We start from the raw sequence: 24,795 nt of genomic DNA, 5'->3' as shown, positions 1-24,795 counted from the left end.
CAAAGTTGCTGGAAAAAGGATTTCATTCGATGCAACTGACAATAAATCAATGAATGTGTTTTTCCCCCGTTCATTCATTGTCAGGAAATCAAATGAAAATATTGCAACTTGAATGAGAATAGCTCTAGACCAATATAGGTACGGAATATGTCTGTGAAATTATGCACATCACAAAAAAAATTTCAGTGATTCAATATGATCCAGAATCAACAGATCATTTCATTGAAATTCAAATGTTCAATTCTTAGCTTTTGAGTTTCGAATTAGTGAAAGGGTAACTAGTAATTGGGAGAATCTTACTCCGTTCATCTACGCCAACAGATCTTTCAAAGAGTCAGGCCTCCGACTCCTATTAGAATAATACTAGACTTGGAGAACTAGTTTGTATTTAGTTTCATCTTCTATGACAGAAATCCATGACAAATTCATGGAACTATTGCACATTGACAGACTATTTCTATATACGGTAATGGAAAATATTACAGAGAAAATATAATATTTCCTCTATTTCAATTATTGCTAAGCCTGTACAAACGGTTATATTTTCCATTGCCTTGTGAATATGACTCTGAAATTAGAAGTTCTCTGTCATATAATTATCCTATTATATTAAGCGAGCAATTTCTGTATTTTTATATCTGGTTATTCATATTTGTATCTGGTTATTTATGTTCAACGGATATCGAAAACGGCTCTAACGATTTTCACGAAATTTGGAACATAGCAGGTTCATGATATAAAAATTCAATTGCACTAGGTCTCATCCTTGGGAAAACTCGCTGAACGACATTAAAAGGATAATTCATCCTTGGCTGAAACAGCTGTGGATAGTAAAAAAGTGAGTGAGCAAGTGAGTATGTGAAAAATCAAAATATCGCATCCCCGAAATTCATAAGATGACATATAGCCATCTGTGAAATATAAACACGGTCATTTTAGAGAGTTGTGTTCTGTCATGGCTTACTTTAGATAAGTAATCTATAGTAGGCTGTGGTTCTGTTTATCAATAATAATAAAAATAAAGACGAGCGAAGCTCGGTGCCTCGATATTGTAACCATTAAAACAGTAGAGAAAATTCTGCATGAAAACAATAGAGCATGGAACTAATATGCTGGAGCAAATTAGTTTATCAGACATTGTACTTTAAGAGCCGTTTGCACAGTGGAAGCTTAAACTGAATTCAATCAGCTGGTGGCTTGAACTTAAAATGAATCTCATGATAACGAACAACACTTTATATGGATTTAATCGAGTTTAAAATTAAATTTCGTTTAAACTGCAACTGTGCAAACAGCCCTAAGAGTTATTAAACAAATAAGATTTCAAGGTTTGACAATAAAAATACAGTTTTATAAAAAATGTTGTTTTTTTATTTTATTTTTTCAACTTTTATTACAAATGTTATATAAAAGTACAAAACTCCCTTCACAATACAAAAATTGATATCACATATCACTATATACAATACTTAATATTATTAAGTTGGTCGATAATAATTCAAGTTGGATGACCCACTCCTGATAGTGGGTAATTAAACATATTATTGGATGAAGGTTAACCTAATTTTCATTAAAACTCGAATTTTTCCAATGAAATTTACACGATTCAGGTATGAAGATGATTATGATTGATTAGACGTTTTAGAAGTTCGAATTAACTTTTAGGTAACTTCGAATTGGGTGATTTCACTAGTTTCTCTGGTAACTATAATCTAGAAAATTTCAGAGTATTTCTTTAGAAACTAATTGGTGCATGAAATATGATTTGGTTTTACATGAATATATTCAATGAATAAAAATGGCACAATGAAGTAGGCTAATACTAAGATAATGGCACTAGTTGTTTGATGATTCCGACAATCTCACTTAATCGTAACTTGATCACGAAAAAGTCAAAAAAATTCTATAATAGCTGTGATGGGTATAATTGAATTGATAACATCATGAAAATGAGCTGGGAGAAGAAATAAGACTTACACCTACAAGAGAATATAAGCGTAGAAATTACAGTGTAGTAGTTGAGAAAAACTCATCAGCGTAGGCTAAAGAGTTTCAAAACTGTTTTGTAGAGAGCATTGAGTGTAGAAAGAAATTATGGATGACAGCAGTAGAAAGAAATAGGATGATATATAGAAAAAATACATATAATAAACAAGAATCATACTGATGAAGAGAGAACTGGCAATACTGTACAAGCAAAGCTGAAGAACTCTAGAATGGATAAGTGAGGATAGAATAGAGTATTTTTAATCTAGTTGCCAGATTAGAATATTAAAAGCCAAAGAGGTGCTATCAAGAATCTTGAAATATATTCTGGAAATATTATTTCCTAAGCGTATTATTTCTATAGCGTAAAACATGAATGTGCTCTGAATTTCTCAACAAATTTCATTCGATTGGCAAACAAAATATTGTAGAACAACTTTGTGAAATCTCGTTGGACGTGATCGATGAATGATCGAGAGCAAAGTTGATGTCAATAACCTGGAAAAGTTGCAAGTCTGGCATACCTACAACTTGAGAGCCAAAACCGCCGGCGGCCAAATCGTTTGCATATTATCAATACTCGGACCCAACCTGTTAATGTCGTAATTTAGTGTTGCTTTCGAATAAAAGCTGAAAAAGTTGTTCGTATTATTAATTAGAAACAGTCTATAATGCATTGATATCACGTGACATTTCTGTAACAGTTCCGACAAGCTGCTAGTAACTGGCTGGTTCTTGTGATTGGGTTTCCATCAAGTGTTACACATTTTGGTCAGCATAATTTATTCAGATCATGGCCTATTACATAACTATCAATTAGTCAGCTTTGCCATTATTCAAAGTTCTCGACCGAAAATGACTTTTATGAGGAGCAATGCATTACGAAAAGTGGTTTCGTTTGCATATGAAACATTGATATCGATCTCAAAGATAAGGATCCGTGAATAATTAGAATGGGATAAAAATAATTAGAGTGCCTAATTCTGAATGCTCAAAAGGTACTTGAAACAAATGAAGGAGAATGACTAATCATCTACTATTTCAGAAGGAGAGAGAAAATTCATTTTAAATTCAAACTAGCCTACCGGTAATGTATTTTTGTAGAAAAAATGTTAATCGGAAAAGTTGAAACACAAGTATTGGAATGTAGTTACGCATTTCAAAAGAGTGCAAGTTCGGAGGATATACTGCTTGAAGGAATAAAAACTACAGATACAAGTAGAATACTCGAATGAAATAAACGATATAAGGAAAAACAAGTAATGGGAAATAGATAAGTAACATAATTGGAGTAGAACTTGAGTATGTAGGAGAATTAAAAGCTCATTTTCTTTCCATTATGGTGGAAATTTGCTTTGAAATGTAGGGTACATGATTCCATCATCACAATCAAGTAATGTCTATTTTGAAAACTTGTTTAAAGAATTTGAGGCGTGATAATTTTTCATACTTATAACCGGACCTTGTATGCTCATATGACTTGTTACATGAAGAAAGTATAACATAAATTACGAAATTGTTGTATCTAGCTTCTTTGGACGAAGAATGCTGTCTGGAAGTTATGGCGCATTTTCAAGTAGGCTATAACTGGAGGCAAATAATTTCGTAAGAGTGTTTTTGCCTCGGGGCGAGTTGACTATGATCTTAGGAATGTTTTGCAAATAAACAGTACAAGAAGTTCAAACTGCATAATTGAATAAGTAGTCTTTGTGGTTCTTACACGAAAGAACCTATGTTCAGACCAGACCACAGACAACTACTTTCCTTTATCTCCTCTTTATTCTTGCGTGTCTTTTTTGCACCTTTACATTCAGAACAGGACAAAACCATACAAATAGTTTGTTCCCAATCTGCTTTTTACTCTTTTCTAAAGCTGTTGATCTTTCTCCCACTTTTAAAGTGCCTAACGTCAAAGCTTTTAGTCTTTATCCTACTTGTTACTAGTATCTTCTAGTACTGTAATGCCCCCTTCCATTGGACAAAGAAATTCCTTGGGTTCTAGAAGTATGTGGAGAGAGTTTATCTCTCAAGACACCCACAGCTTACTGACCTGAAATTGAATCACAGATTGGGTCAGATAATGCCATATATTTCTACTGTTCATTCCTTTGTATGCAGACTTACAAGTTCTCGCTTAAAATAATGAATGAAAAGCTAAGAAAGGCTTCTAGCGTTCCAGGTAATGATGGAATCGATAGTTGAAGAAGCTAAAAAGGAAATTGAGTGAGCCTATGCCATTTCTGATGGGAGCATCACTTAATATTCAATAGAGATACAATGGTAAGGAATGATAGTTTCAAGTTGATAGTTATAGGAGGTGTCATTAGAAATTTGAAAATCCTTTTAGTAATATTCTCTTCACTATCCCATCACAGCTAATTATCTCATGTTTTCAAGCACAAATCCTTCGAAATTTCCAATTTTTCTTTTAGTTAATTCAAGGTTTTGTTCATATAATTGATGAAAAATGGTAACTAAGAATTAGTGGTAACTTGATGGAATTTTCAATAAAACTAAATATTATACTCGTGAGATTCCACCTATCTGATTCTCAATATTATCAAGAAGCACCATTGGCTCGTTACCATGAAGTGGTATAGAGAACAATATAAGTAGTAAGTGAACAATATTTTTCACATTTGGGTTTTCAGCTACCTTATAAGTTTGAAAAATTTACACGTGTTTAAACTCTTCTCCCTTCAACTATGGTGATTACTAAGTGTAATTCAACTTGTAAACATAACTATGATACTGAGCTTGGTTTAATTCTTACTATCTGAATTCTATGTGACGCTTTTGAATTCAACCCTCGATCGAGTTGAATAACCTGAAGTATTTTTGACCATTTGTCTTAAAACCTAGACTGAATAGAGAGATGTCCATAGATTTTGGTTGAAAAGCTGATTGGTGTTATGCAGGGACAAGCGCTTGCACCGATCCCTGAGTGGTACTCATGCACTTAATGCTGACTTGAAGATTGCTTATGCCTTGTAGGCGGGGCCACTTGGGGCTGCAGCCTTGGAATTGGAGACTTGTGCGTGGAATCCGGTCTCCCAGTCGGCGGTGTATTGGACGGTACGGGTGCTGCCGTCGGGCTCTACCAGGGAGTAGACTCCCTTCACGACATCACCCTCTCTCTCTTCCTTCTGGTGCTTGTTGTCTCCGGTGTGGGGATCGTTCACTGAGTACTCGAAAGCGTACCTTGGGTTGTCGTTCTGTAATCAACGGAAAGAGAACGTTATTGAAATATTAGGAAAACTATATTTTTTAATCGGATTCGTCATTCAGTAATCAAAGAGATAAACGCGATGTAGGAATCAAATATCAAGAGTGGCATGGTTTTTGCAAGATTGAGAAGAGTCTAGAAAAATCAGATTCGATGCATGAAAAGTATGTTAGGATTTGTTCACTTGAGTTATATACCGTACATGTGGAAAAAGGAAAGTTGTATAGAAGTATTATGAAAAGGGTGATATGGAAAATGTTCTCTAATATTGGATTCAATGAAATTAATGTTTTTATTCAATTGCATTGAACGAGATAAATATTCATGAACATTATCATGAATTGTGGGGAGTGGAAATATTAGGGATAGTATGGATAAGAAAAATCGAGGTCAATCTCGAATATAAATTTTTGTTATATCCATGTGGTATTTTGAATCTATAACAATTCACTATAAGAATGACGGATAGTAGAAAGCCGAAGATAACAACTCTGTCTTTCCAAATACATTCAATTGGAATTTTTGTTTCAACGGAGAAGATAATGAAAACTTGAACTACACGTCAACCTGAATTATTATCTTCTTTCCATTTACAGTCTAATGGAGCTCAGAAAAGTCCAATGAAATCCATGAAAATCCTGATATCCTCAATATTATTCTGAAAAATACGTCAGCGTACAAGTTGAAATATTTTTCTTTCTTGAATCGTTATACCTGTATGGATTATAATCATGTTTCTTTCGCAATATAGGCTAATCTAGAAGTATTTTGCAATAAACTCTGCCATAGGAGTATTTTGTTAGTATGCAACCCACCGTGAACATGGTTGAAATTCTCAAGGCAAAATGAGATAGGATGTCTGGATGATTTCCCAATCTTGTCATTAATTTATTATAATTCTGTAGGTAAATCCAATCTGGATATTGGGTCTTCAAAACTGGAGCAATTTATTTGTGCAGTAATGAATATTGCGTAAGGTTTGACCCGACCTGGAGCCAGGTTGTTATTAGGTAGCCACCAGGTAGTAACATGATACCCCGTGGTGAGAGAGGTGATCCTAGAGTTATAACAGGGAGAGGTGCTCCTCCACTTTCAAAACACACTCTGCATCATCGGACGCCAATCTGGGCTGCGGTTAACACCAAACTAGTTATCTCATCATCTGCATACAGCTCGAAAAACTGTTATCGTCTTATCCAATTTCAACTGTCATTTATTAGAGCTTGAGAATTACAATTAGCAAATGAGAAACTGTTATCGTCTCATCCAATTTCAACTGTCATCCATTAGAACCATGTCGAGAATTACAATATTAGTAACTGTGTTATGAACTATTTTGGATGACCCAATGGTGTGCCGGGGTATGATGTATGGATGACCTCTCTAGTGATGTAGTGATAGATGCCATCGAGGTCAAAAGCATACTCTGATGTTCAGGTTGAAATAAATGATTGATTAGGTTGTTAATATCATCTTTTAAATGTTGAGTCGAATAAAACTAGTAGTTTGTCTTGTATTTTTTGCAATTTTTTGTTCTGTTTTTCAGCAATTTGTCTTGTTCTTATTTTGTTACATTTATTGTAACTGTTGCTGTGTTATTGTGATTGGTTTTTGTTTTTTGAATTTTTTGTGTGTTATGGATTAATTGAATTGCAACTTCTTTGAACTATTGTTTTATCTGTCAGTTAATAACCAAAATTATCCGGGGTGAAGGATAATAGAAAAGGAGAAATACGTTAAAAATAACATTGGCTTGTTAAGAAGAGAGCATAAACAAGAACTATAGAAAAGGATTTAATTCGTGAAAATGCCCAGGTAATGTTCTCGAAAATTGACTTTGACTGGACCATTAATTCTATGATATTAGAAATTTATCTATCCTTTCCTACAGCTCTTGTATATGCTCACTTCTTGTGGTTATGATTATAATACATGATGTAATGATGATTATACTACAATATACGTTGTATATTATAGAAACATGTTGTTGTATAATCATCCTATTTCATGATCAAGGAGTAAATTCATCATAGGCGAATCAACCTGTAATCCATCTTATAATTTTTCTATCACCAATGATTAGCGAATGATTGATAATAGGAGTGGTCTGTCGATGCTTTTGTTTTCTTGGAGAAATGTAGGCTGTGTGCCATCATATCATGTGGCAGAAAAGATTCACTGTGTCTAAAAATCCATGCTACTCCAATGGAACTACGAGTTATCCACGAATACATTCTTGCAAACGGATTCGGCTGTTCCTAAATTAATAGATTACACAATACAAGCATTTTGTTTTGCGAAATTGAGCTCTTGTTCGATCAAACGATAACATAGATAACATGCATTCCATCATGTATGACGTTTAAGAAATAACACAAGTATATTAATAAGAGTGAAGTCTAGACGGCCTGACTCAACCCAAACTTGTTTCTATTGAGCTTGATTAATCATTGATTAACTTAGGTAACATGGCTCCGATTATATCGCCACTAATAAATTACAAGCTTTGTCAAGATCAGCAGTTAGTATTTACATAAATTTATGCCGGCATCCATTTCATCAGTATCATAAATAATAGGATCTGGTACTGATTTGCATATGTGTTTTGGAGAGCGTGTTGTATTATTTATTTTCGGAGTAGAAGTTATTGCTGTTTGTAAGAGAACACCCAGGGCTCTGTTAGTATAATATAGTGAGATTCACATGAAACTGGCAGTTTTGGTTGGATGGAGAGCATTGATGCTATTCATGAGTAATACTGTCAGATTGTAGTCAATGCACAATGAAAAGTCTACAGTGAGATTCACTGCGAACTGTCAGCATTGATTGAATGAAAAGCATTGATGCTATTTCGAAGAAATGCTGACAGTTTTAAATGAATCTGACTATGGGAGGTCTAGAAGGCGGCACTGCCTTCTAAATTAGAGACTTGTCAAAATTTCGGCTACCTGGCAAATGGAATTGATAATGTTGTCAAAATGCAGTTGACACCTTCTATTCCTATTGATGAATTAATCGCTAAAAACATTTTCTGACTTTTTTTTGTGTGGGTTTTGTATTTTTATTTCTGCAGTTCAGGAAAGAAAACTGATTATTCTCGTAGCTCTTGCATTTCTTGTATTCCGGAACGGATTTTATTGGGAGTTGTTATACTTTCCGTTCCAATATTAGAGAAAAAATATAACATGTACTAAATAAATCATACAATATTACTGTGTCACCACTTCTTAGACACTGTATAAGGTGAGGGAACTGAGTATATACTGTATTACAGTATTTCAAAATAACCAAGTCTTATGAGAAACTTTTCTTATTTCCTATGTATTCTCTTGACGTCATTTAAGTCCCTGAAATGAGCTCTGAAATCGATAGTCCTCATTATGATCAATTGAAATACATTCATTTCAACTGAGAACATTAATTTTCAATAGGATTCTCAATTTTGATATTCTGTTATGAAGCTATCATATTCCCAGTTCGTTCTCCAAGCTCAATTGTCACAAGCTCTGTAGCTTAGAGATAAATAATGTTACATCTCCTCAAATTGAATAGGGAAATTCTCATTCAAGATTTTTTATCGAAATAAACTCATTTTCCAATGACAGATGATTTTCAGATACTTTTTGATTGATTGAATGTCTCTACAAACTCCTTTTAACTAATAGAGTAGCCAGATACCATAAAAAACCTGACATCTTTTTCTGGAAATTGATTTTCTTTAGATATCTCTTTATAACTTTCCCTTTATAACCATTTTAATCCTTGAATCTTTCTATCTCCCCTATGTTCAATTATTCCCTCTAAAATGTATTTCTATTGTCATCCTATATCTGTTCTATTCTCATTCTCTTCTTTATGCTAAATCAGTGACTCATCTCAAATAGGGATCGATGAGGAAAACCTATCCCGATTAGGAGAGATCCTTGGATTCATTTCTTTCTCCCAACCAAATCAAGGCTAAAATAAGCATGTGTAAACTGATGCAACCGAAAACTTAACATGCCTCTCTGGCCTTGCTGACAGGTACAGTGAGATCCACTCCGAACTGTCTTCATTGATTAAATGGGATGGTTATTGATGGTAATTTATAGGTAATGCTGATACGTGGAAATGGATCTCACCCATTTCTATCCTCCTTGATTCACTTAAAACTGTCAGAATTTGTTGAATGGGATGGTCATTGATGTTGATTCATAAGTGATGCTGACAGTTTGGAGTGTATCTCACCCATCTACTGCACATCCACCTTGATCTCACCATAGAATTATTTCTTGCCTGGAAGTGAACATTTTGCAATCGGCGCTGATTGACGCGGCGTTTTTCGGCTGCCGCCTGACGACTTATTGAGGCGCGATCTTGTGTGTAATTGAGGCAAATAACCGCAAGCAGTGTAGTGGACGTCTGTTGCCTGTTGCGTTAGGCTTTCGGCTATTAAAAAAATGCGATCCCCGCCAAATATGGAGGACTCGGCGTGAGGAGCAGGTTGTTCTCCACTTGAACCAGTTTAGATTGCCGAAATGTTCCTCCAGGCCAATCTCTCTCTCTCTCTCACTCTCTCTCTCTCTGTCTCTTTTTACCTCTCTCACTCTCTCTCTCTCTCTTTATCTCTCAAAAATATTGTGCCTCCAGCAATAGGTCTCTCATAACTCTCGATCTTATTATCAGTGCCACAATCTAACCAGAACTCTCTCATTTGTGTATTACGACACACACACAACTAAATCAGTAGATGATTAACTTGATTAGGATCAAACTGAAGCAGCATCTGTCATAAAGCTCTCAAAAAGGCACTCAACATGATTGTTGATTGACGAAATACAGTAGTATGGTCGTGACTTACAGAGGTGGTCCAAATGTTCCTGATAGAGATTTGAATAAAGATTGCAGAGAGAGAGTATCTGTGATAGTTCTCTTGGATAATATCCCTTTTTTGCCAGAAGGTGTTGAACTTATCATCAATGGTAGATTTTGAATTCGACGTGAAAAATTGATATTCTATCTCCACCTGTCGATCCTCCAAACACCTTCCTTCTTCATAGAAATAAGTAATTCCGCACTGAATGTTCAATGGTTAATATGTTGCTATTGGTTAGTATAGATGATTTTTAACAATATAATTTATCTTGTTTGATTAATTTAGATAGAATAAGGTTCAATATCGGAACATTCTAGAATGAGAGCTCTATGAAATATTACAGGATCTACACTATACTTCTTATATAGATAATACAAGTACCCTTTTTTAAAACTGTTCACCCACGGACATGTTTCGGCTAGCCGAAACATGTCCGTGAGTGAACAGTTTTAAGGAAAGGGTACTTAGATTTCTATTTTTATTTTTATTCAAAAGTAGCTCTAACGAAAAAGGACAATTTGATAGCGAATATATACTTCTCATTCCTACTCATGATTTTGTTCTGTTATTTTGATGGAAATAATGATTATTCTATCACATTTGAATTGATCGTTTATGGAATTTTTTACAGATTGCATTGAGTATTAAATACTTAGATATAATGATACTTCTCATTCTACTTTACTATTGAAATGTGATATTTCTCAGGAGGCAATTACTTGGAGTTATGGGAGAAACCATATAATTCATCTAACACACGTTGAGATTTTTGTTAAATTCTCATTCTTCAATTGTATTAGTAATATTGGTGAATTTGTGTTATTTAACTAGCATATTGAACAATATTGCATAATATTATCGAAGAGAATAGCTTTGAATAGTTTATTTCTGACTTACGTAGTATTCGAGGTGCTTGTCATGGACGGACTTGTATCCAGATGACCCCTCTCCTGAGGAATGACCAGCTGATACAGCATAAGCGGGACTTCCCTGAGAGGAAGGTCCAGAGTAGCTGTGGGAGCTGCTTTTGTAGGTGCTTGGAGCCGAGTAGTGTGATGAAGCGTACTGAGATGACGAGACTTGGTTGGCAGCCTGGTTGGCTCCATGGTACTGGGAGGAAGCAGATCCAGAGTAGGAAACAGATGGAGCAGCGGCTGAGGATGATGAAGAGTATGAGGATCCAGTTGAAGCTCCTCCGTAGTAGGTCGAGCTGCTTGACTGTCCGGCAGCAGAGTGTCCACCGTATGAGCTTGAAGAATGTCCAGAGTATCCTGAAGATGCACCTGATGCGTAACCACTTGAAGCTCCTGAAGCATAACCTGAGGATCCTGATGATTCATAAGCATAAGCAGGCTTCACAACAATGGGCTTCGATGAGTAGTATCCAGAAGAGCTAGCTCCTTGGCTGGCTGATGAGCTAGCTGAGTAGCCGGATGATGAGGAGGATGAGTAAGAGGGAGCTGAGTAGGACTTGTAGGAGGAGGTGATGGATGAAGAGTAGGGTGCTGGAGCTGCGGAAGCTGTGTAGAAGACCTTGGCAGGTGCAGAGTATGAGTAGGATCCGGATTCCTTGTAAGAGGAAGCTGGGGCAGATGAGGAGTAGGCGGATGAGCTCTTGTATCCTGAGGATCCAGATGATGAGTAGCTTGATGAGCTCTTGTATCCTGAAGATCCAGATGAACTGTATGAGGAGAGACTTTCTCCAGTGGCGTAGGCTGGAGCAGAGTATTTGTAGGATGATGAGCTGGCGTAGGATGGTTTGGACTCAGGCAGGGAGAACTTGACAGCAGGAGCTTCATATTTGTAGCCTGAGGGTGCTCCGTAGGTTGGGGCAGGGGTGTAGAGTGCAGGGGCGGATGTGGGGGCACCATAGGTTGGGGCAGGAGTGTAAAGTGGGGCAGGGGCGGGAGTGTAGAGTGGGGCAGGTGTGGGGGCAGAGAACTTGATGACTGGGACAGCAGCAGCTGCAGGGGCGCCATATTTAATAGTTGGGACGGCAGCAGCAGCTGAGTAGCCCTTCAGTTCAGGTGGGGTGGGCTTGTAGTAGGCCTTCAGATGAGCGCCTTCACCAGACGAGTAACCTCCTTTCAAGGCAGATGCGGCGTAGCCTGAAGAGTACGCTGAACCTGAAGAGTAGGCAGACCCTGAAGAGTAAGACGATCCGGATGAGTAAGAGGATCCTGAGGATGAGCTTGAGGAGTATGAAGGGGCACTGTAGCTTGGTGCAGCTGGTGCACTGTAGCTTGCTGCAGCTGGTGCACTGTAGCTTGGTGCAGCTGGTGCACTGTAGCTTGGTGCAGCGGGAACTCCATAGGTGGAGGTCAGTGACTTGTAGCTGGGAGGAGGTGCAGCATAGCTGTTGGCCTCATAACTGTGAGAAGGTGCACTGTAACTAGGTGCACTGTAGCTGGGTGCACTGTAGCTGGGTGCACTGTAACTGGGTGCACTGTAACTGGGTGCAGGTGCTGAGTATTTGGGTGCTCCATACTTGGGAGCAGGGGCTGAGTAGGCTTGTGCGTAGACTCCCGCACCGGAGCCCTTGTGGTATTCTGGGTTGGCGCATTTCAGGTGGTATTCGTACTCTGGATCGTAGTAGGCAGAGGTGAATGATGTGCTTGTTAGAAGTAGCAGCACTATGCTCAGCAATGCTTCCTGTAACAAAACAGTAAAATTCCAACATTAATTTTATATTCCAAATAATAAAAAAATATTGTTAGTTGAAATATAATGTAACCATTTACATACAGTTTTATTCCAGTCATATTCTTTTATATCGGAAGAAGTATGGTACAATTTCTATGTAAATAATTATGGCAATTCTCCCATGTAATTGTTACCTACACAAAATGTAATTCTATGTTCATTCCTTCATATCAAGAGTGATTAAAAATTTTATATTAATATGCTTCAACATGATTGTTACCGGGGGATAAATTAATATGGATTGAAAATAAATAGTGATTTATTTGAATACTTTACTTGCTATTATATTCATGTCAGCAAAGTCTTCAACAAACTGAGCTATACTCTTGGTGAAACAAAATTTACCAAAAATCTTTATTTTTCAAAGATTCATGCCTGCGCCAAGGGTATCACTTGCAGGAGAATTCATTCTACCTATCTCTAACAATGGTGTTATTCTGATGTTATGTGAAAAAAGATTAATTTATGGTCCAAATGTTCATAATGATTTATTTTGTCTCAACGATCACTTCACAAAATAATATAAAAAACGAACTATTCATTGATTTGCTCTCATTTATCAATCGCAGTAGACCCAATAATTATTACACCCATAATAACTGGAAAATACCCATACAATCATAACAAACTCGAGTTCAATAGAAATTTGAATGATAACAATAAAGGCGGTTGAATACAACTAATCCATAGAGAAACCAGTGTAAATTCTATATGCCTATAAGGGAAATGAATACAGTAATGAGAATATTGTCGGCTCAGAATCAATAAAGACGAATATTCAGCTTAATGACTGTGAAATAAAAGTGATCTTTAAATCAAGAATTTAAGAACGCACGAATTTCAAGTTTTAATAAATTAACTTTTTTGAATCTGATAAGTGGAATTCAAACGTTTACATTATTACGCACAGTATCTTAACAGGTAAGAGCTTTCTGCGTTGTATTGTAATGAGAAGGCACGAAACTATTACAGAAAATGATAGATGTTGTATCATTAGATTAGATGAAGCATCGAAAGTTTGGGGAAGGACTTATTCTATTCTCCATCACTGAAAGTAGATAAGTATCTAATAGATCACAATCTAATCTGATTCATCTTCCACAAACAACTGGTTCATGAACCGGAAAAGACAAGCACTTAGTTTGAGTTATTATGGAACTGAAGAGGTTTGTTATCCTGTAAACGAGTCGTAACAATTATCGCCCATTATCGGAAACAGTCGAAGAAGAATATGGAAAGAGTTTTGCCGGATGAGGAAAAGTAATGTGCTTTAGAACGGATAAGAAGCCACCAATCAGGCTCAACTCCCGCAACTGGTGCATTAATATTAATCTTTTGTTGCGTCACAGAGAAATGTTCCACACTGAATTTCCTCACACCTGAAGATCCGTAAAAAATGGCAAACAGGTTGTTAAGTGTAACAAGTTCGGTTTTTTCGCGTATCCTCAATCAACTCGAAGCAACTTCTATTTTTTATTATATGCGAGAGGTACAGACTAGTAGGCTAAGCATTGTCTATGAGGACTAGAAAACTATTACAAATTAATAAAAATTGAGATACAAAAGTGATGAAGATATATTAAATTCTACATGAGTGAATCTGGCGTTTTATCGTTGAAGATCAGTTTTCATTTGCAATAAGATCAGTTTTCATTGCAATAATTACATAATCCATTGCTATTATTGGTACATTCATCTACTGACCAATTAATTCATATATATCACTAATCAATCAATCTTCAATACCATTCGTTGATGTTCAATTATTATCATCTGACGATTATTGAAAACTGGAATATAATTAGAGAGAAAGGAACAAAAGAGTGGATTAAGTTAAGAAGGTTCCGATAAATTTTGTCCTCTGTGGAAATTAACTGAATTAAATAGCTGATTCAAATTTGAAGCAACTCATTTTACAGGAAATAACGTTGAAATCTTTAAATGAAATTATAAAATTATTTCTTGTGTAGCTTTGTCAGATATTGAGAAAGATTCTGAAGGAGAAAAAAGATTGCAGAAAAATTTAAAAAGTATAGAAATTTATCTTCATAGAATGACGGTTCCTATTCATGAATAATCAAATACTGGACCAAACTGTTTGTTACAACAGTTCATAACTCATTACAGACTTATTATCAATTACAGAAACATTGGACACAAGAAATCGAGGGGAAGTATATGTCTGTGAGCTGAACTACGTTACTAATCTGCTTCTTACGCAACATGAAAGCAATCGATGGATAAAGCTTGATGAATAACGGATCAAGTATTTGCAGTTTGTTGATATAAGTGAAAGGATTGATGCAGGTAAATTGCAGTGTTCCGTGAATAACTTACTACCAGTTCAACTTAATTGCGCTCATTATTTCCGCTAGGAAGTGAACTGTTGAAGACTATGAAGGGCTGTTAGTATTGTGAACCTAACTAGGCTACTTGAGAAACAAATCCGATGCATAACTCATAGCTCCCACACACAGGTTGAAAATTGTTTCCTTTGACAAAGATTGGTTTGAAACATAAGAATGGCATATTGTTCTCTCGATAGCCGAACATGGCAAATGCTATCGATAGTGTTAAGTAAGCAGTAAGCAGACTGTCTTGTCTTGGGCTCGATTACTGATATGAAATTCATACTTCTCTATTGTTATTCACTCAATTCTGTAACTAGAGAATTTTGTGTCAAATAATAACCGTGAAGCGATAAGTCAAAACAATACACTAGGCAACCTTCAGGAAACGTTATTGAAGACATTATTGAAGCTTATGTCGTTTCCACTACTATACTGACAAATTTTATTTCCATCAATATTTGAATTGGAGGTATCTGTTTGAAATTTAAACTGTTTCAGATCCTCATTGCAAAATGAGAAAATACTAATTCCTGCATACAATCACTGTTATTATTGAAGCTTATGTCGTTTCCACTACTACACTGACAAATTTTATTTCCATCAATATTTGAATAAATTTGAGGTATCTGTTTGAAATTTGAACTGTTTCAGATCCTCATCGCAAAATAAGAAAATACTACCCAATTCCTGCACAGAATCACTGATTCTTGAAACAGACTCAGTGGAAATATGCTTTTATCATCCAAAACCGCAAACAAGTTAAATAGACTACCTCATTAAGTCGAAGTTGGCTCTTGTAGTTTGTCTTTAGAGAAGAAACCGAACTGTACTATAGGGTTAGCTGCGATACTTGTATTGTTTAATTTATGATATATGCAATGAGAAAGAAACTTGGGACGTTTATCACAGCGTATATCCAGCAATTCAATATTGAAATAATATCACAAGAGTTTTGATAATCCGGTCAAGAGCAATAAGCTTCGAGCAAATTTTATTGGGTCTGTCTTCAATCCCAGACAATACAAGAAAGACATGTTATGAAGAGTTATGGTGGAAAACCGAATCAACTTTTCTCTATCAATAAAGCCGCTCTCTATTTACAAAATAGGGATAAGGGAGCTGATGCAAATAAATGTAACGTGATGTTGTAAAATAGAATGTCATTATTGAGGATCTTAGGTGATCATTTAGGGTCCTAGCTATGACACAATACTCCAGATGACTAAGTGGTCCACAAACCTGACCATCATACATTTGGAGCGTTTCAGTCCATTGATTATTATCGGTTATTATATTCACAATACAATTGCATCAGATGGAGACTGACCGTTGAACATGTGGCGACAGAGCCCACGTTTCAAGCTGGAGCAAAACGTTAGATAACGAGCTTAGTCAGAATCCAGTTATTCAAATCGAATAAACTTCAAATTCAAAGCTAGCGACCCATGTAATTTGGATCTCAATCCGTCGTACATTGCTCATTTGCCGCTTATTTACAAGTCTGCTGATCTACAATCACGTTATGAAGTTGAATCAATTTTAAACTGTCAGAAATCCATATGAATAACATTCATGCTTCCCATTCAACCAATGCTGACAGACAAATGGATCTCACTACAGCATGTCCCAACTTAAATAGACCGAGCACTACGTGTGTGTGAGTTTTTGCCCGCGTGAGTAATGCTGCCCACGTGGATTTAAGTTTTATAAATTTTGTTGATTGGAAAGGTGAGCCGACTAATTGGCCACGGCGCTGCAGCTATCTTTCACAAAATTTGTCCTCCCACAGAGGTTTTAGGAACTTGTTTCAGCTGTGAAAATTGTCGAAAGAGTGAAATTTATACATCAGATGTTTCCTTGCAAAATCCAATGTGAATGTTTCCATATTCATGATATCGAATCAAAAAAATCATGTTTTTGGACTCAGGGGACCTTGAAACGTATAGAAAACTTGAAATTAGGGTACCTTAATTTTTTTGGAAAGCAATACTTTCCTTACCTATGGTAGTAGGGCAAGGAAAGTTAAAAGTACGGATTATCTTGGCCCAAAATTGCTAAGCATTCATCTTTATTCAACTTCATTTCAATAATCGATCGTCATTGTCCTCTTCCTCCAAGGATTAGGCTCAAAGGTGAAAGGCAGGCCTATCTGTTCAAACATTTTCATTCCCATTTTTTTTCTTGGTATGTCTGTCAATCCTTCATTTTATTTACAATCTCCATTCTCTTACCATGCCAACAAAAAGTGATATTCAAGTATTTTATCTCTCGTATTTCTAACCCCTTGATTCTATCGAGTGTCATGTTACTTTCGTTTTATAATGGAAGCAGAAGTATTTATATTCGACCTTGGACTGGGGAGAACTGAAGTAATCTAATGTAGCATTGGAGGTACTTGTCTACAGTGTTTGTCTAAACTTTTTTGCAAAAACGTTCCAGTTTTGTATTTGTCAAATGAGTTAGGATTCGAACCGAATAGGATATGAACTGTAAGTGATGAGTGATCAGTCACAAAGTATACTGTATCCTTCCCTGGAAATGAATCTACAAGAGTATATTGAAGTGAACTGGACTGGAGAAAACAAGAATGCTTGTTTCTTCTAGTAAAAGCTGACTGATCCAGTAGATTAGGCTCATCCATGCAAGATATGAAAAGGGAAAGAGCAACGAGAGATTCAAGAAATTATTAGGACAGAGGACAAAAAAAATAAAATGTTATATTTCACAAGAAAAACAGAATCTCATAAATGAAATGAACTAAGAATTAAGATTTTCAAAGTATTCAATGGTCATTTATTTATTCAATCGTTCAGAACTTCACAACTTACAGAAAAGTACCTCAGGCCCAATACTGTTCCAAGTGGGAATAAGGATGAAGGTTGCCAACATAGTGAAATAAGAGACGAAAATTGCTAAGGAGAAAAATACTGTAAAAATATAAAATACGAGTACTATATGTTGAAAAGAAAGGGGGATAATGAAAAAAGCGTAGAGCTGGCTAGGCACCAAGTGTAATATATAAGAAGAGAATGATCTAATATTCAGAATACAAGAAGAACAGCATAGCCAATGTGTAGCATGCTGTTGGGCTATAAAGACAGTGATAGAGTCAACAAGGTTGTAAATTTTTCTTCTCAGTCGCAGCACTAGGCTAATAGCCAACTAACTCTCACCCTGCTGTTTCCTGCGAAATAATTACATCGTATCTTTCTCTGTTCATGAATCATTTACCTGTTGTTCCGCTACAGCCGAATAAATACACCTTGTTCTTTATTCTTTATTATTCAATTTCCTTTAAATTGTATCCTCCAATTCCTTCTGTGTCACTTCTTTTCCTCACTAATGACATACTATTGCCGTGTTTTACTTTCCTTGCCCTTTTACCATAGGTAAGGGAAGTATTGCTTTCCAAAAAAAATAAACATACCCTAATTTGAAGTTTTCTATACGTTTCATTCTTTTTTCAACCAGTCCATCTCAGATTACTATCCAAGCAGGATCAGTTACAATTAAGGATACGTTTCTCAAATTCTACACAGAAATTGATTATTCCAAAATTCTATGAATTGATTGTTTGATTGATTGATTGATTCGCTGCCTTTATTAAAAACCTAGGGAGAAGAAGTTAGGGCGCAGCCGGCCTTCTCTTACACTGAACCCTCAACTCAATTGATAGATTGAGGTGAATCCTGCAAATCAGTAGATTGTAAATTAGACACTGAAGCAAGTCTCAAATGTGTGAGAATCAAAGCTTAATCTTCGATATTTTCATTAATTCTACACTTATCGACGTTTGTGGTATCTTGTTAAGATGTTAAGCATGTTTCAGTTTAAAATATTGATGTTCCTCCCAACAAATGATTTCAACAGCGTAAAGAGTATGGGACCAAAGGAGAAACGACTGTTGTGGAGTTTTGAGAGGCGTTTGAGAGAAATGAAAGTGAGAAGAGAAAAAAAAATTAAATAGAGAGATGGGAAGAACTGTAATGGAAAAATGAAATGGGATAAAGGTAGATGTTGGAGGAGGCTCCAACACTTCGGTGCAAGTTTAACTGAGTTTTCTCTCAATCAAATTGTTGAATATTTGACATAAATAAAAAAATCAGAATGGAATTAATTTAATACTGAGGTCTAATGATTATTAAATTATACAGTATTGAATAATTTCACTTTGATCCACTCAAAGGCATGGGTACCACCCACAGGAGTAAAATAATGCAATATATGTTACAAACGTTCGTGAATGGAATGATTATGTCATTAATAATATGTTTCAAGCTACTTTTCTATACCCTCGTTGCTGACCATTACAATTAACAATCATGCTGACCTTACTTCAACCAAGGAAAATCGTGGTAATCAACAGAAAATGATAAAATAACTAGAAAAAACAAATGAAAATAAACGAATGTGTTTATATCCACATCGTTCAATATTGATTGATTAGTTATTACTGAAAAATCAACTATGGAAGACTCTATTGTTCTATCAATAGGACAGGAATGCAGTTCGTAATTCCCTGATAAATAAATTATGTCCGGAACCGATTGCTCCATTGAGTAAGAAATTTATTAAGTCTGTCATGAAGCCAACAATTTCATTCGATAACAAGTAGAGTTATTATTAATTATTTGATTGCGATCGACCTGTCTGGAAGATATCGGAACGAGCTTGTCAGAATCAATGAACCAATCGTCCGTAAAAACTAGCTTTCAGTGCTTGAAACAATAAATTCGTATTGCCTGAGGTTGAATCTGGTTTGAATCAGGTAGCACTGATTTATGGTTGTCTGGCTATCTCAAAATAAAATTTAAAGCACCCGACGTTCCAGACAGTTTGGCAGCTTAATATTCCAAGAGAATGAGGATAGGAACAAGATGGGCGAAAAATTAAGTAGGAGGAAGTGGAGAGATGAAATAAAGAAGGGGGAAGTATTTTAAGAGTAAGTCTAGTGTAATAAGAATGTAGTGATGGAAAACTTGTTATTATGCGTGATATTAAAGTAATGATAAAAATAGGAGATATATTACTGGAATGGAAACTAACATAAATATTGCTGTAATGTAATGATGATTGATAAGAAAAGGAGTTGAGGACAGGAAATGAATGGAATGAGAGTGAAAGTTGCTACATTTGAAATTATTGAATTTCTCAGGAAAAAAACTTCATTACAGAATCAGGCATATTGGTACAGTGACAGAGAAAAATAGCATGAGTTGTAGCATATTATTCTCCATTTTTTCTATGTTATAATGGAACTTAGTATGTTTTCATGAAATTGAAATTTTCTACGGAATCACAAGAATACATAGATAGCATGAGTTATCCACGTGAGATTCTGTTACAATATGTTTTATAAGGTAATTACATGTATACTGATTCTGTAAATAACAACTGAATTGAGCAGAATTATAACTTCTTTGAACTAAAAATTAGTAATTAATTTAGATAAACTAGCTTGGAGTGTGTTCATCACTATTATTATTTCATTCAAGTTGGTTATATTCATGAAAAAAATTATGACAGGATACTGGATCAATGTGTGTGACTTATGACTGTTACCTCTATTGTTTGTTAATTATTTAGGACACTGATAATTCTATCGAATCATTTCATAGAGATGATCGAGTGATTGGAGAGAGAAGAGAGATGAGCTGTTAATATCTTCATGAAGGAAAATCACAAATGTTATTATCTACTTAAGTCAAAAACTTGTCTTTCACTAAAAAGGATTATTAGATTTTTGTCTGGGTCGATTGAGAAACACTGTGAACTCAATAAGATAATCAACGGATATAATAAAGCAGCTCAGTTCGAATTAAGTCAGTAGAGTTCCAGCTACTGGTCGTTCACATGAGTGTTAAACTGACCTACCCGTTCAAGAGTTTATTCGATTGAATTTATGTTATGAGTACTTCATAATAATTATCTGAGAGTGATTTGAGTATAGGGCTCGATATTTATACGATGTTGAATGATTATTCAAGGGACCAGATCCACTTCAACACACTCCACTTCCTTATTAAGTTATCATGTCAGCATACAGAGCTCTGAAGTGAAGTCCGTTTCATCGGCCACCGGGTAATTGGAGTAAGCCGTTCCACAGACAAGTTTCGTAACTTGTTTTCAATGTGTGCGATTTTCGGCTCACCCACACATGAGTTATGAGGGTGATGTGTGAAAAGAAATTAGAGAGCTCGAGTTATTAGTTTTATTCGGGTGTGATGAATGGCATTGATTACATCGCGTTCTTGATCCAATCGGTAGCAATACCGGAAGTTGACTTGGATAATTGATTTTTTTATGCAGGTTGCACAAAAGCCGGTTAAATTTTATTCGTCATTAATTCAAGAAAACCAATCAGAGAAGCCGTCTTATCAAAAAGACCTTCTCTGATTGGTTCTCGTGAAATTAATCATGGTTAAGATTCAACCGGCTTTTGTGCTACCGGGCCCTACTGTTATCCAATGTTATCATCAATTCCAATAATTTATCTATTAACTTTCAGGAAAATTTTCACAATATCAATACCGGTATGTATTCAACGATAGTTGATTAAAGAGGAGAAGAGCCAGTAGTTCTCAGAAACTGAATTTCTTATTTCGGAACTATTTATTATATTTCAAATAAGAAATCAAAGGCCCGGTTTCACAAAAGCCAGTTGAATTTTAATCGTGAATAATTCCACGAGAACCAATCAGAGGAGCCGTCTTATCAAAAAGGCCTTCTCTTATTGGTTCTCGTGAATCTATTCACGGTTAAAATTTAACCGGCTTTTGTGCAACCGGGCCTAAGAGATTGTAAGATTTCAAATAAAGTTCGAATGGAAAAATTTGTTCCCCCTGTTTTCCAAGATGTTTTTCTCTTGGTTCTATGATTCTTTAGATTATTAATTAGGAATAATATTTATTTTCATCACTAAGCTTCTCTCTTGTCTCGTATAATAATAGATAAGAATAGCCATTTTGGTAACGGCCAATTGTGGGAGTGGCTTGTCGAAGCCAATGGCTGACGTTTACCTGGATAGGTCACTTATTTATCTGCCAATGAAATTGCTTGCACATCAATAAACAACATACTCTGTTCCTCAGTCACAACGAGTGTTCTACTTTCCCAAAAACTGACAATTGTGTAACAACTAGTTAACACAGAATACAGCACTAGGAATCGGAAACTCATTAATTTAATATTTCTCAAATTTTACCAACTATCAATAATTTAAGTTTATATAGAGCTAGGGAGAAAAATATAATAGCTTTGAATGGTAAATAGGATTTTTCAAGTGAAAAATCATAAATCGAATCAAATCGATTGAATGAAATACAAGAATTTACGATTAATGATTATTATCTGATTTACGATACTCGATACTGAAAATTTATGGTTCTGGTTTTTCATTCATAAATTTTCATATCATATTTTTCATTTTCTATGTCTATGATTGTATTGAGGAGGATTTTAATCGATGATAATTATTATGACATGTAAATAGCTTTCACTTGGGAAAAGTCTTGAATTATGATGGTACCGGCATTCATTCATTCACAGCTGAAACTGCGTGTCTCTTCGATTATCCATGATTTTCCTATTCAATAGGAAAGCGAATAATATTGTAGGCTGTCATGTCACTGATAAACTCAATTCGCCTCATTGTTGAATAGATCTTATAATTTATACAAAAATTCTGCATCATGTGTTTAACACATTTCAATAAAAAATCGAATCCCCTAAAATTCTGGAGAGATATAATTTACAATGAGGATGCAAAATATACTGATAATAAGGATTTTCCTCTACTAATTGGGGGATTGTATTATTGACAACGTCACAATGTAATTTGATGATGTTTCTTTACAATGCTATTTAGAATCAAAGTATTTCAGGACAGTTGGAATGCCATTCTAATGGTGATTGAACATACCTATCATTACGTATAATCTAATGACCAATCTTCATTCCTATTCCATCATAATCATCTTCTTTCTAACGGGTTTATTGGATTGTCTTTTTTCCTTTAGGGCTAATTTTGAATATAAATGGAAATATAAATCTGAGTACCCTTTTAAAATTATTTCATCACAACATGTTTCGGCTACTAATGCCATTATCAAGTGAAATAATAATATAAAGGGTACTCGGATTTATATTTTTATTTAGATTCATTAAACTTTTCTCCTTAAGCAATAAAACATCACTGACTGAATGTCAGTACTAATTATTATTACAGTTATTATCGGGATCGAGAGTTTTCACGTATGTGTTTATGGATGGTCGAATTAATTCAAAATAAATGATCAGAAATTGAAAGGACTTATTCTCAGTACTCCAGCAACTACCGGGATATTTGGAACTTTTGATGTAATTGATCGATCGACAATTTATTCTGACAAATCAAGGAAAGTACGTGATAACAGCATCTTAGAATACACTTCAGTTTGAGATAAATCACAAATAAATTATAAGAACAAAACAATAATAGTACTGAAAGAAGTGAGATGAATAACTGCTACTAAACTCATTTACAGGTTTTCAATAAGACATCACTCTAATTATGATTATGAATTGAACAAAACTAATATTAAATTCTTTGAATCAATTCCACAACAAGTTTATTGTAATTTTTTTATGAATTTTTGAATGAATGAATACTGTATTCAGACTCACCTTAGCTTGTAGAAGCATCATGTTGTTAATCGCGTATCAGGTGTATTGAACTACAACTGGATCCAAATCTCCTAATCACCACTAATTATTTCCAAAACGTTGCAATAGTTTATTACTAATGTCGGTTATTATCGGGAGCAAGAGTTTTCACGTATGTGTTTATGGATGGTCGAATAAACTAAGAACTGGGGCCTTATTCTGTTCAGGCCTTTTATAGCTTTGAATGGGGGACTTGCAGTAAGGTCTGGGGTGGTGGACTCAGGAGCAGGTCTTTCAAGCGCCACCCGGTCAGTTGGGGAGAGAGAGTGAGAGAAAGGGTGAATGATGGAGAGGAGGGTGGAGGAGCACGTGCAGAGGAAAGAGGAGCCGTGGAGAAAGAGTGAATGTTATTTGAAACACAAACTGCGAATAACAAGAGCAAAAAAGAGAAAGAGAATCACTTGAGATACATTTGACTGGTACTTGCCGAAGTGGTGGAGAGTGGTCAGAGTATGGGCTGACAAGTTCTTGCAGAGGAGAAGAAGAAATAGAAGAAGAAGAAGAAGAAGAGGAGAAGCAGGAGGAGGAGGATGATGAAGAAGAGAAGGAGAAGGTGGTGGTGGTGGTGGTGGTGGAGAAGGAGTGAAGAAGAAGTGAACAAGAAGAGGAGAAGAAGTAACTAGATCGTATTGGGTATGATGATGTTGTGTCTGGTCCACTACAAACGTCCTTCCACTGGGTGTGGTCTTTCTTATCCTTTGCTACTTCTTCTTCTCTTTCTTCTTATTAATCATAATAGTAATAATAATTCATTCGACCAAAAACAAACATTGTACAAACAAATTGAAAAGAAAATAACATAACTGGCGTAGCAAACACCCACGCATGCACAATACATGTTTATCATTATAGTCTAAATGAAGCCCCAAAGGTAATCCTGTGTGGGGCCCTTCTTCGTATATTTAATCACAATAGAAAATGATCAAACAAAAGAATGAAAAAAATGAAAGAAGGAATATAGAGTCTTACAT

General features: G+C 35.5%; 1 protein-coding gene across 1 annotated transcript; it reads right to left on the bottom strand.

Moving 5' to 3' along the window:
• Positions 1-1,355: 1,355 nt before the first annotated feature.
• Positions 1,356-23,984, bottom strand: LOC111056383 (uncharacterized serine-rich protein C215.13). The gene is made up of 3 exons (XM_022343746.2): positions 23,786-23,984; positions 10,965-12,719; positions 1,356-5,201 (listed from the first exon to the last, which is right to left on the bottom strand). The coding sequence occupies exons 1-3, from the start codon at positions 23,804-23,806 to the stop codon at positions 4,968-4,970; spliced, it is 2,010 nt and encodes a 669-aa protein (XP_022199438.2). The 5' UTR covers positions 23,807-23,984; the 3' UTR covers positions 1,356-4,967.
• Between the last annotated feature and the right edge of the window lie 811 nt (positions 23,985-24,795).

The sequence above is a fragment of the Nilaparvata lugens genome, chromosome 11, assembly GCF_014356525.2.
Source record: "Nilaparvata lugens isolate BPH chromosome 11, ASM1435652v1, whole genome shotgun sequence".
NCBI lineage: Eukaryota > Metazoa > Arthropoda > Insecta > Hemiptera > Delphacidae > Nilaparvata > Nilaparvata lugens.
This window is presented reverse-complemented; position numbering and strand designations above follow the sequence as displayed.

Coding starts and splice junctions, on each gene's coding strand:
- LOC111056383 (XM_022343746.2), bottom strand. CDS start 23,806: ATGATGCTTCTACAAGCTAAG. Junction 12,720..23,785: donor TGATGCTTCTACAAGCTAAG/GTGAGTCTGAAT, acceptor GTTTTGTTACAG/GAAGCATTGCTGAGCATAGT. Junction 5,202..10,964: donor ACAAGCACCTCGAATACTAC/GTAAGTCAGAAA, acceptor CGTTGATTACAG/AACGACAACCCAAGGTACGC.